This window comes from Scyliorhinus torazame, chromosome 1 (assembly GCF_047496885.1).
Source record: "Scyliorhinus torazame isolate Kashiwa2021f chromosome 1, sScyTor2.1, whole genome shotgun sequence".
In the NCBI taxonomy this organism is placed as follows: Eukaryota; Metazoa; Chordata; class Chondrichthyes; order Carcharhiniformes; family Scyliorhinidae; genus Scyliorhinus; species Scyliorhinus torazame.
Genome location: NC_092707.1, coordinates 87,923,675 through 87,944,578, shown reverse-complemented (window position 1 = coordinate 87,944,578; position 20,904 = coordinate 87,923,675). Strand labels below are relative to the sequence as shown.

At 53.7% G+C, this 20,904-nt stretch overlaps 1 protein-coding gene across 1 annotated transcript in view; it reads left to right on the top strand.

Moving 5' to 3' along the window:
• Positions 1-20,904, top strand: part of LOC140414947 (solute carrier family 2, facilitated glucose transporter member 11-like) — an 88,449-nt gene that overhangs the window by 56,377 nt on the left and 11,168 nt on the right. Inside the window, exons 9-10 of the mRNA XM_072501023.1 lie at positions 13,258-13,359; positions 13,878-13,953. Of these exons, the coding sequence (XP_072357124.1) occupies positions 13,258-13,359; positions 13,878-13,953 (178 nt within the window). The remainder of the gene's footprint in view (positions 1-13,257; positions 13,360-13,877; positions 13,954-20,904) is intronic.

Sequence of the window (20,904 nt, the reverse complement as noted above, 5' to 3'; positions counted from 1 at the left end):
CCCTCTAACGTTCCCCTAGGTATTCGAGAAATGGCTGCCACCGCCTGGTGAACCCTTGAGCCGATCCTCTCAGGGCAAACTTTATCTGCTCCAGTTTAATGAACCCCGCCATATCATTTACCCAGGCCTCCAGTCCGGGGGGTTTCGCCTCCTTCCACATGAGTAGGATCCTGCGCCGGGCTACTAGGGACGCAAAGGCCACGACATCGGCCTCTTTCGCCTCCTGCACTCCCGGCTCTTCCGCAACTCCAAATAGAGCTAACCCCCAGCCTGGTTTGACCCGGGCCTTCACCACCCGCGAAATCACTCCCGTCACTCCCTTCCAATACCCTTCCAGTGCCGGACACGCCCAAAACATATGTGCGTGGTTTGCCGGGCTCCCGCCACACCTCCCACATTTGTCCTCCACTCCAAAGAACCTGCTCAATCTTGCTCCCGTTATGTGTGCTCTATGTAGTACCTTAAATTGAATCAGGCTAAGCCTGGCGCATGAGGAAGAGGAATTTACCCTGCTTAGGGCATCAGCCCACATACCCTCCTCTATCTCCTCCCCTAGTTCTTCTTCCCACTTTCCTTTTAGTTCGCCCACCGACTCCTCCCCTCTTCCCTCATCTCTCGGTAAATCTCTGACACCTTGCCCTCTCCGACCCACACCCCTGAAAGCACCCTGTCCTGAATCCCCTGTGTCGGGAGCAGCGGAAATTCCCTCACCTGTTGTCTAGTAAACGCCCTCACCTGCATATATCTCAAGAAATTTCCGCGGGGCAACTTATACTTTTCCTCCAATGCTCCCAAGCTCGCAAAAGTCCCATCTATAAATACATCTCCCACCCTCCTAATTCCCAACTGGTACCAGCTCTGAAATCCTCCATCCATTCTTCCTGGGGCGAACCTATGGTTGTTCCTGATTGGGGACCCCACCAGGGCTCCCCGCACCCCTCTCTGTCACCTCCACTGTCCCCAGATATTCAATGTTGCCGCCACCACCGGGTTCGTGGTAAACTTTTTAGGTGAGATCGGTAGCGGCGCCGTCACCAGCGCCTCTAAACTCGTCCCTTTACAGGACTTTCTCTCCAGTCTTTTCCATGCCGCTCCCTCACCCTCCATCATCCATTTACGTATCATTGCCACATTGGCAGCCCAATAGTAATCGCCCAAGTTCGGTAGTGCCAATCCTCCTCTGTCCCTACTACGCTGAAGGAACCCCCTCCTTACTCTCGGAACTTTCCCTGCCCACACGAAGCTCGTGATGCTCCTGTCTATTTTATTAAAAAAGGTCTTGGTGATTAGTATAGGGAGACATTGAAATACAAATAAGAACCTCGGGAGGACCATCATCTTAATTGCTTGCACCCTGCCCGCCAGCGATAGAGGCTGGATGTCCCACCTCTTGAAGTCCTCCTCCATTTGTTCTACCAGCCGTGTCAGATTAAGTCTGTGCAAGGTTCCCCAGCTCCTAGCGATCTGAATCCCCAGGTATCGGAAGTTTCTTTCCACTTTCCTTAGAGGCAAGCCTTCTATCTCTCTACTCTGGTCCCCTGGATGTATCACAAATAATTCACTCTTCCCCATGTTTAGCCTATACCCCGAGAAATCCCCGAACCCCCTCAAAATTCGCATAACCTCTATCATCCCCCCCCGCTGGGTCCGACACGTATAACAATAGGTCATCCGCGTATAACGAGACTCGGTGTTCTTCTCCCCCTCTAATCACCCCTCTCCATTTCCTGGAGTCTCTCAACGCCATGGCCAGAGGTTCAATTGCCAACGCGAACAACAATGGAGACAGCGGGCATCCCTGTCTTGTTCCCCTATATAGTCGGAAATACTCCGATCTATGTCGACCTGTAACTACGCTTGCCGTTGGAGCCCCATAAAGAAGTCTAACCCAGCTAATAAACCCGTTCCCAAACCCAAACCTCCTTAACACTTCCCATAAATACTCCCACTCCACCCTATCAAATGCCTTCTCTGCGTCCATTGCCGCCACTATCTCTGCCTCCCCCTCCACGGGGGGCATCATTATCACCCCTAATAGTCGTCGCACGTTAACATTCAGTTGTCTCCCTTTTACGAACCCTGTCTGGTCTTCGTGCACCACCCCCGGGACACAGTCCTCTATCCTCGATGCCAGTACCTTTGCCAACAATTTGGCGTCCACGTTCAATAATGAAATGGGTCTATAGGACCCGCACTGCAACGGATCTTTATCCCTCTTCAAAATTAACGATATCGTCGCCTCCGACATCGTCGGGGGTAGAGTCCCCCCTTTCCTGGCCTCATTGAACGTCCTCACCATCAACGGGGCCAACAAGTCCACATATTTTCTGTAATACTCCACCGGGAACCCGTCTGGTCCTGGGGCCTTCCCTGCTTGCATGCTTCCCAGTCCCTTAATAACCTCGTCCACCCCAATCGGTGCCCCCAGGCCTACCACCCCCCGCTCCTCCACTTTCGGGAACCTCAATTGGTCCAGGAACTGCCGCATCCCCTCCTCTCCCTCTGGGGGTTGAGACCTATACCGTTCCTCATAGAAGGTCTTGAACACCTCATTTATCTTTCCTGCCCTTCGCACCATGTCTCCCATTTCGTCTCTAATTCCTCCTATCTCCCTCGCTGCTGCCCTCTTTCGCAATTGATGAGCCAACAGGCGATTAGCCTTTTCCCCATATTCATACCTCCTCCCCTGTGCCTTCCTCCACAGTACCTCAGCCTTTCTGGTGGTCAGAAGGTCAAATTCCGTCTGGAGTCGCCTCCTCTCCCTGTACAATTCCTCCTCCGGGGTCTCTGCAAATTCCCTATCCACCCTTAAAATCTCCCCCAGTAATCTTTCCCTTTCCTTGGCCTCTGTTTTCCTTTTGTGGGCCCCAATGGAGATCAGCTCTCCTCTGACCACCGCTTTTAGTGCTTCCCATACCACTCCCACAGGGACCTCGCCGTCGTCATTGACCTCCAGGTATCTCTCAATACACCCCCGCACTCTTGCACACACTCCCTCATCCGCCATCAGTCCCACATCTAATCGCCAGAGTGTTCTCTGCTCCCTTTCCTCTCCTAATTCCAGGTCCACCCAATATGGGGCATGATCCGAAACCGCTATGGCTGAGTACTCAGCTTCTTCCACCCTAGAGATCAACGACCTTCCCAAAACAAAAAAATCTATCCGGGAGTACACTTTATGGACATGGGAGAAGAAGGAAAACTCCCTAGCCCTAGGTCTAAGAAATCGCCATGGATCCACTCCCCCCATTTGGTCCATAGACCCCTTAAGTACCTTGGCCGCTGCCGGCCTTCTTCCGGTCCTTGAGCTGGATCTATCTAGCCCCGGGTCCAGCACCGTATTAAAGTCCCCTCCTAAAATTAAGTTTCCTACCTCCAGGTCCGGTATACGCCCCAGCATCCGTCTCATAAATCCCGCATCGTCCCAGTTTGGGGCATACATATTAACCAACACGACCTCCATTCCCTCCAGCCTGCCACTCACCATTACATATCTACCCCCGCTATCTGCTACGATGTTCTTTGCTTCAAATGCTACCCGTTTCCCCACCAAAATGGCCACCCCTCTATTCTTTGCGTCCAGTCCTGAGTGGAACACCTGTCCCACCCATCCTTTCCTTAGCCTAACTTGGTCCGCCACCTTTAGGTGCGTCTCTTGGAGCATAACCACGTCTGCCCTTAGTCCTTTCAAATGCGCGAGCACTCGGGCCCTTTTTATCGGTCCGTTCAGGCCTCTCACGTTCCACGTGATCAGCCTCACTAGGGGGCTACCTGCCCCCCTCCCGTGTTGACTAGCCATTACCTTCTCTAGGCCAGTCCATTATCCCGCCTCCGCGCTCCCGCTCGCTCTCCCAGCGTCGCACACCATCCCCGCCCACCCAGTCTTTAGCCATTTCCTTTTGGATTTCCGCAGCAGCAACCCAGTTGCCCCCCCACCCCCTCCCCCTCCCTCCCCCCCTCCCCGCTAGATCTCTTTCTAGCATGATTGCTCCCCCCATATTACTTCCGTAAGTCAGCTGACTTCAACTGACCCCGGCTACTCCTGCTCACTCCTCGCCCCCCCCCCGTGTGGGGAACTCCCTTGCGCCTGTCTTCCCGCCTTATTCTTTCTGGCGCGGGAACATCCCTTTACCTGACCCGCCTCTTATGGCGCAGTTCCCTTTCCCCTCCCCCTCCCCTTCCCCATTCTCCAACTATGTCCCGTCTTTCCCCCCTCACCGGCGCCCACATTTCCCCAATGTCTCCCCCCTTCCCAATTTACTTCTCAATTAACTTCAACCATAACATTAACAATAACATTTCCTGCAGCATCAGTCCCTCAGTTCCGATCCAATTTCTCTTCTTTGATGAAGGTCCATGCTTCCTCCGCCGTCTCGAAATAATGGTGTCTCTCCTGATAAGTGACCCATAGCCTTGCCGGCTGCAGCATCCCGAACTTCACCTTCCTTTTATGCAACACCTCTTTGGCTCGGTTGAAGCTCGCCCTCCTTCTTGCCACCTCCGCACTCCAATCCTGGTATACCCGTACCACTGCATTTTCCCATCTGCTACTCCGCACCTTTTTAGCCCATCTCAGGACCTCTTCTCTATCCTTAAGACGGTAAAATCGCACGATTATCGCCCTGGGTGGTTCTCCCGCTTTTGGTCTTCTCGCCGGAATCCGATTTGCCCACTCCACCTCCAAGGGGCCCGTAGGGGCCTCAGCACCCATCAGTGAGCTCAGCATCGTACTTGCATACGCTCCACAGTCCACTCCTTCCACACCCTCAGGGAGACCCAGTATCCGAAGGTTCTTCCTTCGCGCTCCATTTTCTAGGGCTTTGATCCTTTCAGTACACTTTTTATGAAGTGCCTCGTGCGTCTGTGTCTTAACCGCCAGGCCCAGGATCTCGTCCTCAATATCTGTCACCTTCTGCTCCACCACGTGGAGCTCTGTCTCCTGGATCTTTAATGTCTCCTTGAGCCCCTCAATTGCCTGTAGCAACGGGGTCAGCACCTCCTTCTTCAGCAGCTCCACGCACCGTCTCACAATTCCATGCTCAGGCCCCCATGTCGCCTGCGCTTTCTCCGCCGCCATCTTGTACTTCTCTCTTTCTGACCCTTTGGTCGACGATTCCTCGCGCTGCAGCCGCCGCCGCCAGTTTTTTCCTCCTTCGTTGGGGGGGGGACTCCCTTCTCACACACCCCACACCGGGTTGCGTCGTCGAAAAATTCTCTGTTGGGGCTCTTAAAAGAGCCCGAAGGTCCGTCGGAGCTGGAGCCGCCGAAGCGTGCGGCTAGCTCATCCTCACCGCAACCGGAAGTCCCTTCAGTGGCCTTGATGAGGTCTTTTCACAGTTGTTCCCTCTGCTGCTAGAATTCACCTTTGATACAGGCCCTCAGGTCAGCTTGCAGCTTTAAGCTTGCCCTTCCCCCGCCTGCATGCTGGAAGAGGCCCTGTTTATCCTGCAGTTGCAGCCAAATCTTTTACTGTTTCTGACGTGTCTGGCAACGCAGAGACATACCCTTCCTGGGGGACACTGTCGGGGGAATACTGCCTTCTTCCCACACCGGGAAATGTCAAACAAATGCCGTGGGGGCCCTGTAAAAGAGCCCAAAAGTCCGTTCCAAGCAGGAGCTGCCGAATATGCGACCTAGCTCTGCATAGCCGCACCCGGAAGTCGCAGTTGCCCGCAAGTTTCAGCGAGCGACCACACAGAACTCTTTATCCGGGACACTTTCGTGGCAGGTATGCTGTCCTCCCAAATCCGCCAGCGATTGCTGGAAAAAGACACCCCGGGCCTCAAGGAGGCACGGGCCTTTGCAGGCTCCCTGGATGTGGCCTCCCGAAACGCCCGCACCTACGTTCCCGATTGCGCGGCAGTCCCCTGGGCAGCGTGGAACCCCTCCGCAGCCGACCCCGAGGCATCTCCCATCCTCCCACAAGCTTGTGCTGCAAGGCGGACTGGCAGCCCCGGGGGGCCCCGCTGCTACCTTTGCGGGCAGGCCAAGCACCCCCGGCAGCGCCGCCCAGCCCACGCATCCACCCGCAAGGGATGCGGTAAAAAGGGCCACTTCGTGGTGGTATGCCACGCCCATGCTGTCGCCGCGATCTCCGGTGGTGAATGCGGACCGCCATCACAAACCTCTCCACGGTCCCCGTGCGGACAGCGGGCGCTGCCATCTTCCTCCTCCAGGGCCACGTGCGGCCTCCGGGCGCTGCCATCTTGTCCCACGGACGCCACGTTCGATGGATGGGCGCTGCCATTTTGTGCACCCCCAGCCATGTGCGACCAATGGGAGCCGCCATCTTGGATGGACTCCCAGGACCCCAGCTCGGCTGACCGCACACTGCCCGAAGAGAACACTCAACTGCTGCGATTAGCCTTGGTGACCCTGGACCAGTCCCGGCCTGGAACACTCTCAACTGCTACAACAACGGTACTAATCAACGGGCACGAGACGTCCTGCTTAATCGACTCTGGGAGCACGGAGAGCTTCATACACCCGACACGGTAAGGCGCTGTTCTCTCCTCGTCCACCCCGTTAATCAAATAATCTCCCTGGCCTCCGGTTCCCATTCAGTAGAGATAAAGGGATTTTGTGTAGCAAACCTCACGGTCCAGGGAAGGGAGTTTAAAAATTACCGGCTCTACATTCTTCCCCACCTCTGTGCGGACACACTCCTAGGTTTAGACTTCCAGTGTAATCTCCAAAGTCTAACTTTCAAATTCGGCGACCCTATATCCCCCCACACTGTCTGCGGCCTCGCGACCCTCATGGTCGATCCGCCTTCCATGTTTGCGAACCTCATCCCGGATTGCAAACACGTCACCACCAGGAGCAGACGGTACAGTGCCCAGGATCGGATCATTATTAGGCCAGAGGTCCAAAGGCTACTGAGGGAAGGAGTCATTGAAGCTCGTAACAGTCCCTGGAGAGCTCAAGTAGTGGTGGTAAAGACCGGGGAGAAGCATAGGATGGTCATCGACTACAGTCAGACCATCAACAGGTTTACGCAGCTGGACGCGTACCCTCTCCCCCGCATATCCGACCTGGTAAACAGGATCGCGCATTACAAGGTCTTCTCCACGGTGGATCTTTTTAAAAAATATATATATTTTATTCAACATTTTTGGCCAACCATAACAGTACATTGTGTATCTTTTACACAGTAATATAACAATATAAATAACAATGGCCAGTTTTTTAAACAAGGAATAAATAATATATAAACAACATCAAAATTAAAAAACAAAACAAAACTAAATGGCAACTGCCTTGTCCAAAATAAATACTCTCCAAAAATACAATTCAGTAGTCCAGTATGCAATTACCTATAACAACAACCTATACATACTATACTTATACACTAACATCCCTGAGAGTCCTTCTGGCCCCCCCCCCTACTAGGGACGCAAAGGCCAAAACATCTGCCTCTTTCGCCTCCTGCACTCCCAGCTCTTCTGCAACCCCGAATATAGCCAAACCCCAGCTTGGTTCAACCTGGACCCCCACCACCTTCGAAAGCACCTTTGTCATCCCCACCCAAAACCCCTGTAGTGCCGGACATGACCAGAACATGTGGGTGTGATTCGCTGGGCTTCTCGAGCATCTCGCACACCTATCCTCTACTCCAAAAAATTTACTGAGCCGTGCTCCAGTCATATGCGCCCTGTGTAACACCTTAAATTGTATCAGGCTTAGCCTGGCACACGAGGACGATGAGTTTACCCTACTTAGGGCATCAGCCCACAGCCCCTCCTTAATCTCCTCTCCCAGCTCGTCTTCCCATTTCCCTTTCAGTTCATCTACCATAATCTCCCCCTCATCCCTCATTTCCCTATATATGTCTGATACCTTACCGTCCCCCACCCATGTCTTCGAGATCACTCTATCCTGCACCTCCTGCGTCGGGAGCTGCGGGAATTCCCTCACCTGTTGCCTCGCAAAAGCCCTCAGTTGCATATATCGGAATGCATTCCCTTGGGGCAACCCATATTTTTCGGTCAGCGCTCCCAGACTTGCAAACGTCCCATCTACAAACAGATCTCTCAATTGTGTTACTCCTGCTCTTTGCCATGTTCCAAATCCCCCATCCATTCTCCCCGGAGCAAACCTATGGTTATTTCTTATCGGGGACCACACCGAGGCTCCCGTCTTTCCCCTATGCCGTCTCCACTGCCCCCAAATTTTCAGAGTAGCCACCACCACCGGGCTTGTGGTGTATTTCTTTGGTGAGAACGGCAACGGCGCCGTCACCATAGCTTGTAGGCTAGTCCCCCTGCAGGACGCCCTCTCCAATCTCTTCCACGTCGCTCCCTCCTCTTCTCCCATCCACTTACATACCATTGAGATATTGGCGGCCCAGTAGTACTCACTTAGGCTCGGTAGTGCCAGCCCCCCCCTATCCCTACTACGCTGCAAAAATCCCTTCCTCACTCTCGGGGTCTTCCCGGTCCACGGTGGATCTTAAGTCCCCCTACCACCAGCTCCCCATCCGCATTAGTGACCGCAAATACACTGCCTTCGAGGCAGATGGGCAGCTCTACCACTTCTTAAGGGTTCCCTTCAGTGTCACTAATGGGGTCTCGGTCTTCCAGCGCGAGATGGACCGAATGGTTGACCGGTACGGTTTACGGGCAACATTCCTGTCCCTCGATAATGTCACCATCTGCGGCCACGACCAGCAGTACCACGACACCAACCTCCGAAAATTCCTCCAGACCGCAAAGATCCTTAACCTTATGTATAACAAGGATAAATGCGTGTTCAGCACCGACCGCCGAGCCATCATCGGCTACGTAGTGCGAAATGGAGTGGTAGGCCCCGACCCTGAACGCATGCGCCCCCTTATGGAGTTCCCCCTTCCTCACTGCTCCAATGCCTTGAAGCGCTGCCTAGGGTTTTTCTCTTACTATGCCCAGTGGGTCCCCAACTATGCGGACAAGGCCCGTCCCCTGATCCAATCCACAGTTTTTCCCCTGTCGATAGAGGTCCGCCAGGCCTTCAGCCACATCAAAGCAGACATTGCAAAGGCCATGATGCGCGCCATCGACGAGTCCCTCTCCTTCCAGGTCGAGAGCGACGCGTCTGACGTAGCTCTGGCGGCCACCCTCAACCAAACGGGCAGACCCGTTACCTTCTTCTCACGTACCCTCCATGCTTCTGAAATCCGCCACTCCTCAGTCGAAAAGGAGGCCCAGGCCATAGTAGAAGCTGTGCGACATTGGAGGCATTACCTAGCCGGCAGGAGATTCGCTCTCCTCACTGACCAACGGTCGGTTGCTTTCATGTTTGTTAATGCACAGCGGGGCAAGATAAAAAACGATAAGATCTTGCGGTGGAGGATCGAACTCTCCACCTACAACTACGAGATCTTGTATCGTCCCGGGAAGCTAAACGAGCCTCCTGATGCCCTGTCCCGCGGCACATGTGCCACCGCACAAGTGGACCACCTCCGAGCCCTCCACGAGGACCTCTGCCACCCGGGGGTCACTCGCTTTTTCCACTTTATCAAGACGTGCAACCTGCCCTACTCCATCGAGGAGGTCAAGACAGCCACCAAGGACTGCCAAATCTGCGCGGAGTGCAAGCCGCACTTCTACCGGCCAGAGAAGGCGTACCTGATAAAGGCTTCCCGTCCCTTTGAACGCCTCAGCATGGACTTCAAAGGTCCCCTCCCCTCCACCGACCGCAACACGTACTTCCTGAACGTGATTGACGAGTACTCCCGGTTCCCATTCGCCATCCCCTGCCCCGACATGACCGCAACCGCCGTCATCAAGGCCCTCCATAGCATTTTTACACTGTTCGAGTTCCCCGCTTTCATACACAGTGATAGGGGGTCCTCCTTTATGAGCGACGAACTGCGTCAATTCCTGCTCAGCAAGGGCATCGCCTCGCGCAGGATGACCAGTTACAACCCCCGGGGTAACGGACAGGTAGAAAGGGAAAACGGAACGGTCTGGAAGACCGTCCTACTGGCCCTACGGTCCAGGAATCTCCCAGTCTCATAAGATCATAAGACATAGGAGCGGAAGTAAGGCCATTCGGCCCATCGAGTCCACTCCACCATTCAATCATGGCTGATTTCAACTCCATTTACCCGCTCTCTCTCCATAGCCCTTAATTCCTCGAGAAATCAAGAATTTATCAACTTCTGTCTTAAAGACACTCAGCGTCCCGGCCTCCACCGTCCTCTGTGGCAATGAATTCCACAGACCCACCACTCTCTGGCTGAAGAAATTTCTCCTCATCTCTGTTCTAAAGTGACTCCCTTTTATTCTAAGGCTGTGCCCCCGGGTCCTAGTCTCCCCTGCTAATGGAAACAACTTCCCTACATCCACCCTATCTAAGCCATTCATTATCTTGTAAGTTTCTATTAGATCTCCCCTCAACCTCCTAAACTCCAATGAATATAATCCCAGGATCCTCAGACGTTCATCGTATGTTAGGCCTACCATTCCTGGGATCATCCGTGTGAATCTCCGCTGGACCCGCTCCAGTGCCAGTATGTCCTTCCTGAGGTGTGGGGCCCAAAATTGCTCACAGTATTCTAAATGGGGCCTAACTAATGCTTTATAAAGCTTCAGAAGTACATCCCTGCTTTTATATTCCAAGCCTCTTGAGATGAATGACAACATTGCATTTGCTTTCTTAATTACGGACTCAACCTGCAAGTTTACCTTTAGAGAATCCTGGACTAGGATTCCCAACTCTCTGCCTTCTGCCTGACAGCCAATCGTCAATCCATGTTAGTACCTTGCCTCGAATACCATGGGCCCTTATTTTACTCAGCAGTCTCCCGTGAGGCACCTTATCAAAGGCCTTTTGGAAGTCAAGATAGATAACATCCATTGGCTCTCCTTGGTCTAACCTATTTGTTATCTCTTCAAAGAACTCTAACAGGTTTGTCAGGCACGATCTCCCCTTACTAAATCCATGCTGACTTGTCCTAATCTGACCCTGCACTTCCAAGAATTTAGAAATCTCATCCTTAACGATGGATTCTAGAATCTTGCCAACAACTGAGGTTAGGCTAATTGGCCTATAATTTTCCATCTTTTTCCTTGTTCCCTTCTTGAACAGGGGGGTTACAACAGCGATTTTCCAATCCTCTGGGACTTTCCCGGACTCCAGTGACTTTTGAAAGATCATAACTAACGCCTCCACTATTTCTTCAGCTATCTCCTTTAGAACTCTAGGATGTAGTCCATCTGGGCCCGGAGATTTATCAATTTTTAGACCTCTTAGTTTCTCTAGCACTTTCTCCTTTGTGATGGCTACCATATTCAACTCTGCCCCCTGACTCTCCGGAATGGTTGGGATATTACTCATGTCTTCTACTGTGAAGACTGACGCAAAGTACTTATTTAGTTCCTCAGCTATTTCCTTGTCTCCCATCACAAAATTACCAGCGTCATTTTGGAGCGGCCCAATGTCAACTTTTGCCTCCCATTTGTTTTTAATGTATTTAAAGAAACTTTTACTATCATTCCTAATGTTACTGGCTAGCCTACCTTCTCCCGCTGGCAGGAAGTCTTCCCGGATGCCCTCCACTCCATCCGGTCACTGCTTTGTATGACCACCAATCAGTCACCTCACGAACGCCTCCTTGTCTTCCCTAGGAAGTCCTCCTCTGGGACCTCGCTCCCGACCTGGCTGGCAGCCCCCGGACTCAACTTGCTCCGAAAACACGTGCGGGCGCACAAGCCGGACCCATTGGTCAAGAGGGTCCATCTTCTCCACGCTAACCCCCAGTACGCCTACGTGGCGTACCCCGATGGCCGACAAGATACGGTCTCCCTACAAGACCTGGCACCCGCCGGATCCCCACGCACACCCCAGCCACCAGTCCCACCCTACCTTCCACCGGTGCACCTTACAGGAGGATCGGTCCTTCCGCCGGCCCCGTCTAGGCCCCCCCACCCACCGACGCACCCCGCAGACGCTCCCTTCCCAGGTCAACCGTTTTCCCCACCAGCGCCGTCTAGGGGTGTTGAAGCTGCCACAGAGATCGAGGCCACGCTCCCGGAGTCACAGACGCCCGAGCCTCCACCGGCGTCACCACCAAAGCTCCGACGATCACAGAGGACGACCAGGGCCCCCGATCGACTGATTGCTTCATTTTAAAGTGTATATAGTTAATTGTAAATCTGTAAATAGTTACAAAACGCTGTACGGAGGTATTACGGTATCTCCATAACTATAATTTCTACCACGTTACCATGCTGTAATATCAGGCCACCAGCCTCGCCGGACTCTTCTTTTAACAGGGGGTGAATGTGGTAGTCTGTGTAGAGGTATTACGGTACCTGGTGATGCTGGAACACCATTGGTAGATATTATATGTTTCTTATTGGTTAAGCTGTATGGTAGCTCTGCCCTGCAAGGCGGGGTATAAGAGCCCGTGCCGCCCCAGCAGCCTTTGTTCTGTACCTGAGCTGCTGGGGGAAACATCTAGCTTATTAAAGCCTTCAGTTGGACTACAACCTCGCTTTAGTGGTCATTGATCGTGCATCAGTCTCATTTTGGGAGAATCCAGCCCCCTATCTATTTTCTAATACACCTTTTCAATCCCAACCCGTTTATTTGTAAATCCAACCTCACCATAGCCTCTCATTACAAAAGCATGCGACTAGGACTTTTCAGCATTTATTTCTGAATTCTCTCCAACAGGCTGACTCTATTGACCTAACCACAGTTTATTTCATTAAATTGTGCATACAGACACACATATACTTGTAACACAGCCTTTTTTAAGGAATGCAAACGTCCGTTCCCAAAAATATTTATTTTTAAAATCTGGATGAGCACGTGGCACATCTTAACATTCAAGGCTTTGAGCCAAGTGTTGGCAAATGGGACCGAAAGCTGGTGATCCCAAATCAGCCTGTTGGACTTTAACCTGGTGTTGTAAGACGTCTCACTGTGTCCACCCCAGTCCAGCACCGGCATCTCCACATCAAACCTGGGATAGAAAGAGATGTGCATCGATTTTTTGACATCGAGAGCTGATAATGAGTTAGAAGAGGTGAATAAGTTCAGAGACCGGTGGTGAAGGTATTAAGTGGCACAATGTGTAGGAGCTGCATTGACATTTGAGACAGTCGTACAGAGTGCTTTTGTGATTATGCATTTTCAATTACGTGACATAGTACAGTTTGATTCCCTTTCAGTGTATTCTGAAGTGAGTCATTATGTGAAGTGTTTTAACTTTGTGGAATTCTTCCACCGACTATATTTGAGACAGTGCTGACGCTGTTGTTTCCACAGGGCCTTCTGATTGAACGTCTCGGAAGGCGAGTCCTTATCCTCAGTGGTTACTCACTGATGGCTCTGTGGTGTGCTGCAATGACCATTACACTAACCTATCAGGTACGATGCTTCATATGTTTGTCATTTACAAGCATCATTTACCAGTCTCAAAGGGAGGTGGCCCAGACCCAGAGGGAGGTGGCACGGTCGCAGCGTGATGTGGTGCAGTCCCAGACGGAGATAGCACACTCCCTGTGCTCCATGGCCATAAGTGTGCAGACCCGTGTCGAGAACAGAGCAGGCCTCCAGGACTGCGGCGCCAGGTGGCGGGGGGGGGGCCTCAGGGAATGGCTCCGCTCGCACCCCCACCCAATGGAGGAGCCCGGGGCCATTTCCTTTACAATAACAGCAAAGGGCAGAGTGCTCAAGTAGCACAGGCAAGTGTACCCCTTCATTGATGTTGTGGCTCAGCCAGTTCCCTGCACGTGGCCCTGAAAACATCTCATTTCTGCCTCCTTCCCCCTGGTAATCCGAAAATTTCATCGGCACGTATTCTCAGTTTTAAACGATCAGAAATGCCCTGAGTCCCCGGTGATGCATTCTGTAACCTGCTGTCCTTTGACTTCATGTGTTTGCAGGCTTCCTGTACCTGGGTGCCCTACATGACCATGACCTGCTTGTTTGCATTTATTCTGAGCTTCGGCCTGGGACCAGGTGGGTAGATTCATAAGGAAGCACAAGTGAGTGACTATTGACAAACAGAACTTCAGCAATTCTCATGACACCTTCCTTTTGCGCGAAGGCTGCTGGGTCAGAACCTCACGCTCCGATTCAGCTCTTCATATCTGTCACCTAAAAGGAGCAGAATTGCCTTGTGCTGTGTCATACATGGAACTCTGCAGTCTCTCTGTTGTTATTTTTGGCTGTTTTCAAAAACATGCCCTTTGGGAGAGGGGCGAAAGAATGCCTCAGCTGGAAGATTGGACAGGATTTTCCAGCCATTCCCGCCGGCTGAATCTCCTGACCCCACCAACGACGAAGCCAGGTTCCCCGGTGGCGGAGGCTGTAACAAAGGGAAACCCCCATTGACAGCGCCAGGATTGGAAGATCCCCCCCACCAGCCAATGGCGAGTCAGCACCACCGCCACAAAACATGGGGCGAGGAGGCGGAAAATCCCACCCATTGTGTCCAATTCTGGGGACCGCACTTTAGGATGGATGTGAAAGCTGGGGGGGGCACAGAAAAGATTCACAAGAAAGTACCCAGAGCACACAAAATGATCAGGGGGTTAGATAGGGTGGACAGTGAGAGCCTTCTCCCGCGGATGGAAATGGCTAGCACGAGGGGACATAACTTTAAACTGAGGGGTAATAGATATAGGACAGAGGTCAGAGGTAGGTTCTTTACGCAAAGAGTGGTGAGGCCGTGGAATGCCCTACCTGCAACAGTAGTGAACTCGCCAACATTGAGGGCATTTAAAAGTTTATTGGATAAGCGTATGGATGATAATGGCATAGTGTAGGTTAGATGGCTTTTGTTTTTTGACTTCCCATGTCGGTGCAACATCGTGGGCCGAAGGGCCTGTACTGCGCTGTATCGTTCTATGTTCTATGAGGGACTTCAGTTACATGGGTGGATTAGGAAAAAAGGTGGGGTCGGTCTCTCGAAGTGAAGGCCGAGAGAAGATTTAATAGAGGCCCTCAAACTTGTGAGTTGCCTGGACAGAGTGGTTAGAGATGAGAAAACAATCTTTCTGTGAGGGTCGTGAGTCTTTGGAACTCTCTCCCTCAAAAGGCAGTGGAAGCAGAGTCTTTGAATATTTGTGAGGCAGAGCTGGATAGATACTTGACGAACAAGGGGGTGAAAGTTTATCGGGGCAGGCAGGAATGTGGGGTTGAAGTTACAATCAGAGCAACCATGATCATATTGAATGGTGGAGCAGGCTTGAGGGGCCCGAGTGGCCTCTTCCTGCTCTTACTTGTCTGTTCGAATGAATGACTATTTCCTCAAGTATTCACAAGGGATGCAACCTGCCCTCTCTAAACCCAGGTATAGCTGATGACTTTAGTCTCCTTTTGCCTGTATTTATAATTGTCAGGCTGCAAACAAAGAAGTGGCAGGTTCTGGTAGTATTTATAAGCACTGCTGATCATTATGAGAGAGTTAATGGACATTGGAAAATACCAGGGAATTGGGAGGAGGCACATACAAAAGCCTTTACAAAACAGATTCAGGCTGCTGCAAACCCATCCCTCCATTTGATGTAAAATGCTGGAATTATTAATCGAGGGTAAATTTGGGAGCCTTTCAATCTAGTAAACAGCAGCCAACATGAATTCAGAAATGGAAGATCCTCCCAGACCAACCTGGTCAACATCTCTGAGCAGGTGATAACCAAAGTGGACTTCACTATTCCCAATGACACAGCTTCACTTCAACTCAAATCCAAATGACCTTTGATAAAGTTCAACACGATAAACTCAAAGTTGTAGGAATTCAGGGAAAACTCGAGGAACGGATGGGAACACTGGTAGAAGAGTGAGTACACGTTAGGGGAGTTGGTGTAAAGGGAAATTGTGAGTGGACTAGGGCAACATTTGCAGATGCTGCAAGTCTGAAATAAAAACGGGACAGGATTCCCTGAGACTAAGTATTGATGCTGACAACAGCAAAACTGGCACCACACCTGGTCCGATCTGCAGCTGTGGAGAAGCTCGCACCAGTGCCACGTGGAACACAATCTATTCCAATGAGAAACAGTGCAGGATTTGCTGATTTTGAGATTGACACTCAGGAGGCTGACAAGCTGCAGCCGCAGATACACACAGCACCAATCACACACACCATCCCAGCCAACAAACTGGCAGCAAGACGATTCATGGACTCCGAGCTTGAGACCCTCCTGCCTGGATGCCATGGAGGAGAGGCGGGCCACCCTGTACCCCGACCCGGGAAGGAGGCTGCCAGCTGTCACCATGCCTGGGCACAGGTGGCAGAGACCTTGAACCCGTGGGCAAAACCATCTGCACCAGCCAGCAGTGCCGAAGAAAACTGCACGATCTCCTCAGGGCGGCCAGGGTGAGTAGGCAGCACTGTGTCCCTGGCACCAACCCCGTCCCACACACCCGTAACCCGGCAACACCCCCTATCTGGAGGGCGGCCGAAGCCCCACCCTGCACCACATGCCGGCACCCATACCGGCTGCCATGTCCAGGTGCCCTGGCCACTGAGGCCACCAGCTACCCACCCCTGGACTTCATCCGTCAGACTGTCCAACACTGTCGCTTTCAGTCCCCCCATCCCGAGGAGAAGGCCGCCCACCACTGCCGGGAGTGGGAGAAGACAGGAGGAGGACCACAGGACCTGAGACCCGAACCATGGCAGAGCAGAGGGTCTTGGACGTGGTCAATGGCCCGGGGGAAATGGAAGTTGCCGGGTGGAGTTCGGAAGCAGGCGAAGAAGTGAGACCGTGCCGAGTTGCGGGTTCCCATGACACGTGTCAACCGCATGACCCCCCACACACCACCCTCACCCCCATCCTCACCCTCACCCCCATCCTCACCCTCACCCCCATCCTCACCCTCACCCCCATCCTCACCCTCACACAACCCTCACCTCCACACCACCCTCACCCACGCCACCCCTACCCTCACCACCCCTCTCCCAAACGCTTACCCCCAACACGTCCGGCCCGCAATCTAATCATGCATCTTGTCTGTGACTTGCAGGAGCAGCTGGGGATGGGTCGGGTCCATCTGGTGTCCTCCGCACCCAGCCAGTGCCACAGCCGGAGCCCTCCGTGAGCCGAGCAGCGAAGAGGGGAGCCAGAGACTACCAGCTGGATTATCTGGTCCTGCGGCTATGTCCATGGGATCCGTCTGGTCTTACGACCCGAAAGTCGGCGCTGCCCCCGCGCCGATGCTACGCCCAGTTGGGGCTAGCAGTATAAAGTCCCTGGCTTTACCTGCTGATACGGCCGGAGAATGACCATGTCTGTGGCCGTGCATGCGCACTGCGGAAGCTGCTCGCTGCGTGTCTTCCACCACACACGCGCAACGTCAGGGAGTCAACATGGCGCCGTCCGCACGTGGACCCAGCCTGCCAAAAACTACCCCCCTGCAATCCGCCTCACCTCCCCCGGACCACCCCCCACCAGTTCCCCCGCCAAAGCCCCCCTTTCCAGCAGAATTCCCCCCCCCGCGACTGCGGTGGCCACAGTGCGCAGCCGCCACGCCAGGCCCCCGAATGGTGTGAATACACTTGTCCCGCGCCGTCGTGGACTCGGACGATCGGGGGCGGAGCATCGGGGGAGGGCTTCAGGTGACGTCCTGAGGCCGGTCATATGGCGTGCGTCGTAGTCCCCGAGTACGTCGATTTTGAGAGGGCGGAGCATCGCAAAAAGGGCGCCCCCACCCGATTCCGGTATAAATGGGGATTCTCCCGCCGATCGCCATTTCGGCATCGGTGATCGGAGAATTCAGCCCGACATGAGGGGTTGTCAGCAAGTATTCAGTAGGTGCAGTTGGAGGAGTCCAACCAGGTGCAGGAGCAGGAGGTGCTGCTGACCATGCTTGCCACCCAGGCCAACACCGCACATGTGGTGTCCGCGGTGGAGGCATTGGGGGCGACAGTTTGGCTATGGATCAGTATGTCCAAGGTCTGCGGCATTCTATGCAGGTGCAGGCTGAGGCCCAGGTCAGGGCTGCAGCTTCACAGGCAACCATGTGCTGGACCCACCTGGAAATCGCAGTGGCCCTCCTGAGCGTGGCCCACTCACAGCAGGCCATGGCTGGGAACTTTGGCGACATTGTCCAAGCACTGGCCGATGTGGCACAGACGCAGAGGGAGATGTCCCAGTCCCTGAGAGATATGGTACAGTCACTGGCTGATGTGATACAAACCGAGACGGTGGTGGCACAGTCACAGTGTGATGAGGTGCACTCCCATATGGCGATGGTCCACTTCCTGTGCTCCATGGCTGCAAGTATGCAGACCCTGGTTGAGACCAGAACGAGCCTCCAGGACTGGCAGCAGGGCCTCAGGGGATAGCTCTGCTAGCACCCCCATCCCATGGAGCAGCCCAGGGGTCATTGGCAGAGGAGGTTCTGGAACACCGCAGCACCTCGGACTCCACCCCCCCCCCTCCCCACCCCCCGGGTGCATGTGGTAGGCAGTGGGCAGAACAGGGTGATACCCCGCCACCTGAGACACCCGAGCAGCAGCCGGACTCATCCAGGCCCAGTCGCCCCAGAAGACGGTCACAGGGCAAGAATTACAACATGCCACCTCCGCTCCTGCTGTACCGTCTGGAAACCCATCTAGACCTAGACATAGCGTTAGGGCCGATAAGGCCAGAAAGTTAGGGACTAGTTAATTTGGCACGGGTGCAGGGCACAGTTTATGGGGGCTAGGGCACAAAGCTGTATATACGTTGTTACATTAAACACCTGTTACCACTGTTACAACCTGTCCCACTGCTATCTCAGATGGGTGCGAGGGGTGGGCTGGACTGTGCTGGCCTGAGAGGGGGTGCAGTGGGCGGACGTGGGTGGCCTGGGCTCAGCATCCTCCTTGCTCCCACCCCCCCACCCCCCGACTGACCCCACCACCGTCACCCCAGGGGTCCAATGCCGTGATAGAGCGTCCAGCTCGCATCGATGGCATGGTAGAATGGCCAGCTCGCATGCAGGGATCATGGTGGAAAGTGCTACTGTGGGTAGGAGTCAGACGTCCATCGATGTGGAGCACTAGAGCTCATCACAGAAGGCTGTGGAGGTATGAGATAGATAGGTTCTTTTTTAAAAAATATAGAGTACCCAATTAATTTTTCTTCCAATTAACGGGAAATTTGGCGTGGCCAATGCAGCTACCCTGCACATCTTTGTGTTGTGGGGTCGAAACCCACGCAAACATGGGGGGAATGTGCAAATGCACACGGACAGTGACCCAGAGCCGGGATCGAACCTGGGACCTCGCCCCCATGAGGTATCCGTGCCTCTGGACAGTCCCCCCTCGCCCCCCAGTTGGCGAATCTGACGCACACGCCGTCGATCACCTCCTTGACCCGGGGCACCCCATCGAAGACGATGAACCCCGCTGCCCAGGCATCCTGGTGGGCTCGGTCCACATTGAAGTGGATGTATTGAGCTGCCTGGGCATCTAGGATCTCCGTGACGGCGTGGGTGCACCTATGCACAACGATCTGTGAGGTCCCGGACAGGCCCTCACTCGGCGCCTGGAAGGAGCACGTGGAGTAAAGGATCAGGTTGACCGTCACCTTGGTGGCCACCGGGTGTTTTGTTCTGCTCTTGACGTAGCATAAGCTGCTTCCTTGATGTGCACTCTGACAAAGGAAGGTTCAGACTTGGAGATAGCTTTAACACGTTTATTACTGTTAACGATTCTCCTACTTGGATTTGACGCTACTGTTAATCCTGCTATAGCTACTCAGACTGACGAACCAGTCTGCTACAATCCACATGGTGGGTGTGATGTTCAACCAACCCTGTGTCTGTACTCAGAGTGTCTCCACTGGAAAGAGACTGAGCATGTGTCCTTTTATATGGGTTGGTGCAATGCCCCCTTGTGGTAGTGTCACGTCTGGGTGTGCCGTGACTGCCCATTGGTCGTGTCCTATCTTACTGACCTATTGGTTGAATGTCTGTGTGTCATGCCTCTGGTGCGGCCTCTGGTGTCTAGCTAGGTGTAGTGTGTTCACATTAACCCCTTGTGTATTTACAGTGATGCATATCACCACACCGGGAGCAGGTATCCTCCCCCATAACCCCATGGTGCCAGGTGTGCCATCATCTGGCAGCTATGTCGCACTGTCTCTCCGCTTAGCCGGAGTCTTTGACAGCATGCCCGGTCCGGCAGGCCCTCGAATGATAGGTGCTGCCGGTACACACGAGGCCTCATGCGGTACCTCCTTGGCACCTCCTCCTCCTCAGCCTGTTTGGCAGCCGGCTCTCCATCCTGGGCGGCTGCCTCCTGTTCCTCTGGGGCACGCACCGCTGCAGCAGCTTCCTCCTCCTCGAGGTCCAGCTCATACTGCCACACTGAATCCCTCGGGGCTGCAGCAGCTAACAGGAAGGCCACCATTGCTGGTTGAATTCCAATATCAATTTACTGCAGGGGGTGAAAGGCCGACATGTTAGCATGGTGCGTACCCCCATGCCCAACCAGGTCCAACAGGCTAAATGGTGGCCCTGGTTGGCACTGCTGGCATTACCCCCGCATGTTCCCACCCAACTCCACACCTCTGGCCCTGTCATTGCCCTGCACCATGGCGGACTCTGGGCCTGGCGCCCGTCCCTGCTGCCAAGGTTACCATCACCTGCTGCTGCCTTTGCCAGTGGTACACTCCTTGGCCCCCTCCTGGCGCCCCTGTAGGGGCTACAGTGGGCGTTGCAATTGGGTGGGTCACCTGATGCCCTGCGGGTGGTGGCCAGTGGGGGGTTGGGTATGGCAGAGGGTAGAGTGCAGGGTGGGGGCATTCATATGGCCGATGTCACTCCGCAGTACCAAGGTGGGTGATCAGTGGATTGCACAGCAAGATGGCTGCCTTGCAGGTTGCAGCAATGACAATCTGTTACTGGACACTGCCCCAGTCCCACGCGGGGGTCACCCTGGCCACACGGCCTGTTCCCCGTCACTCTCAGAAT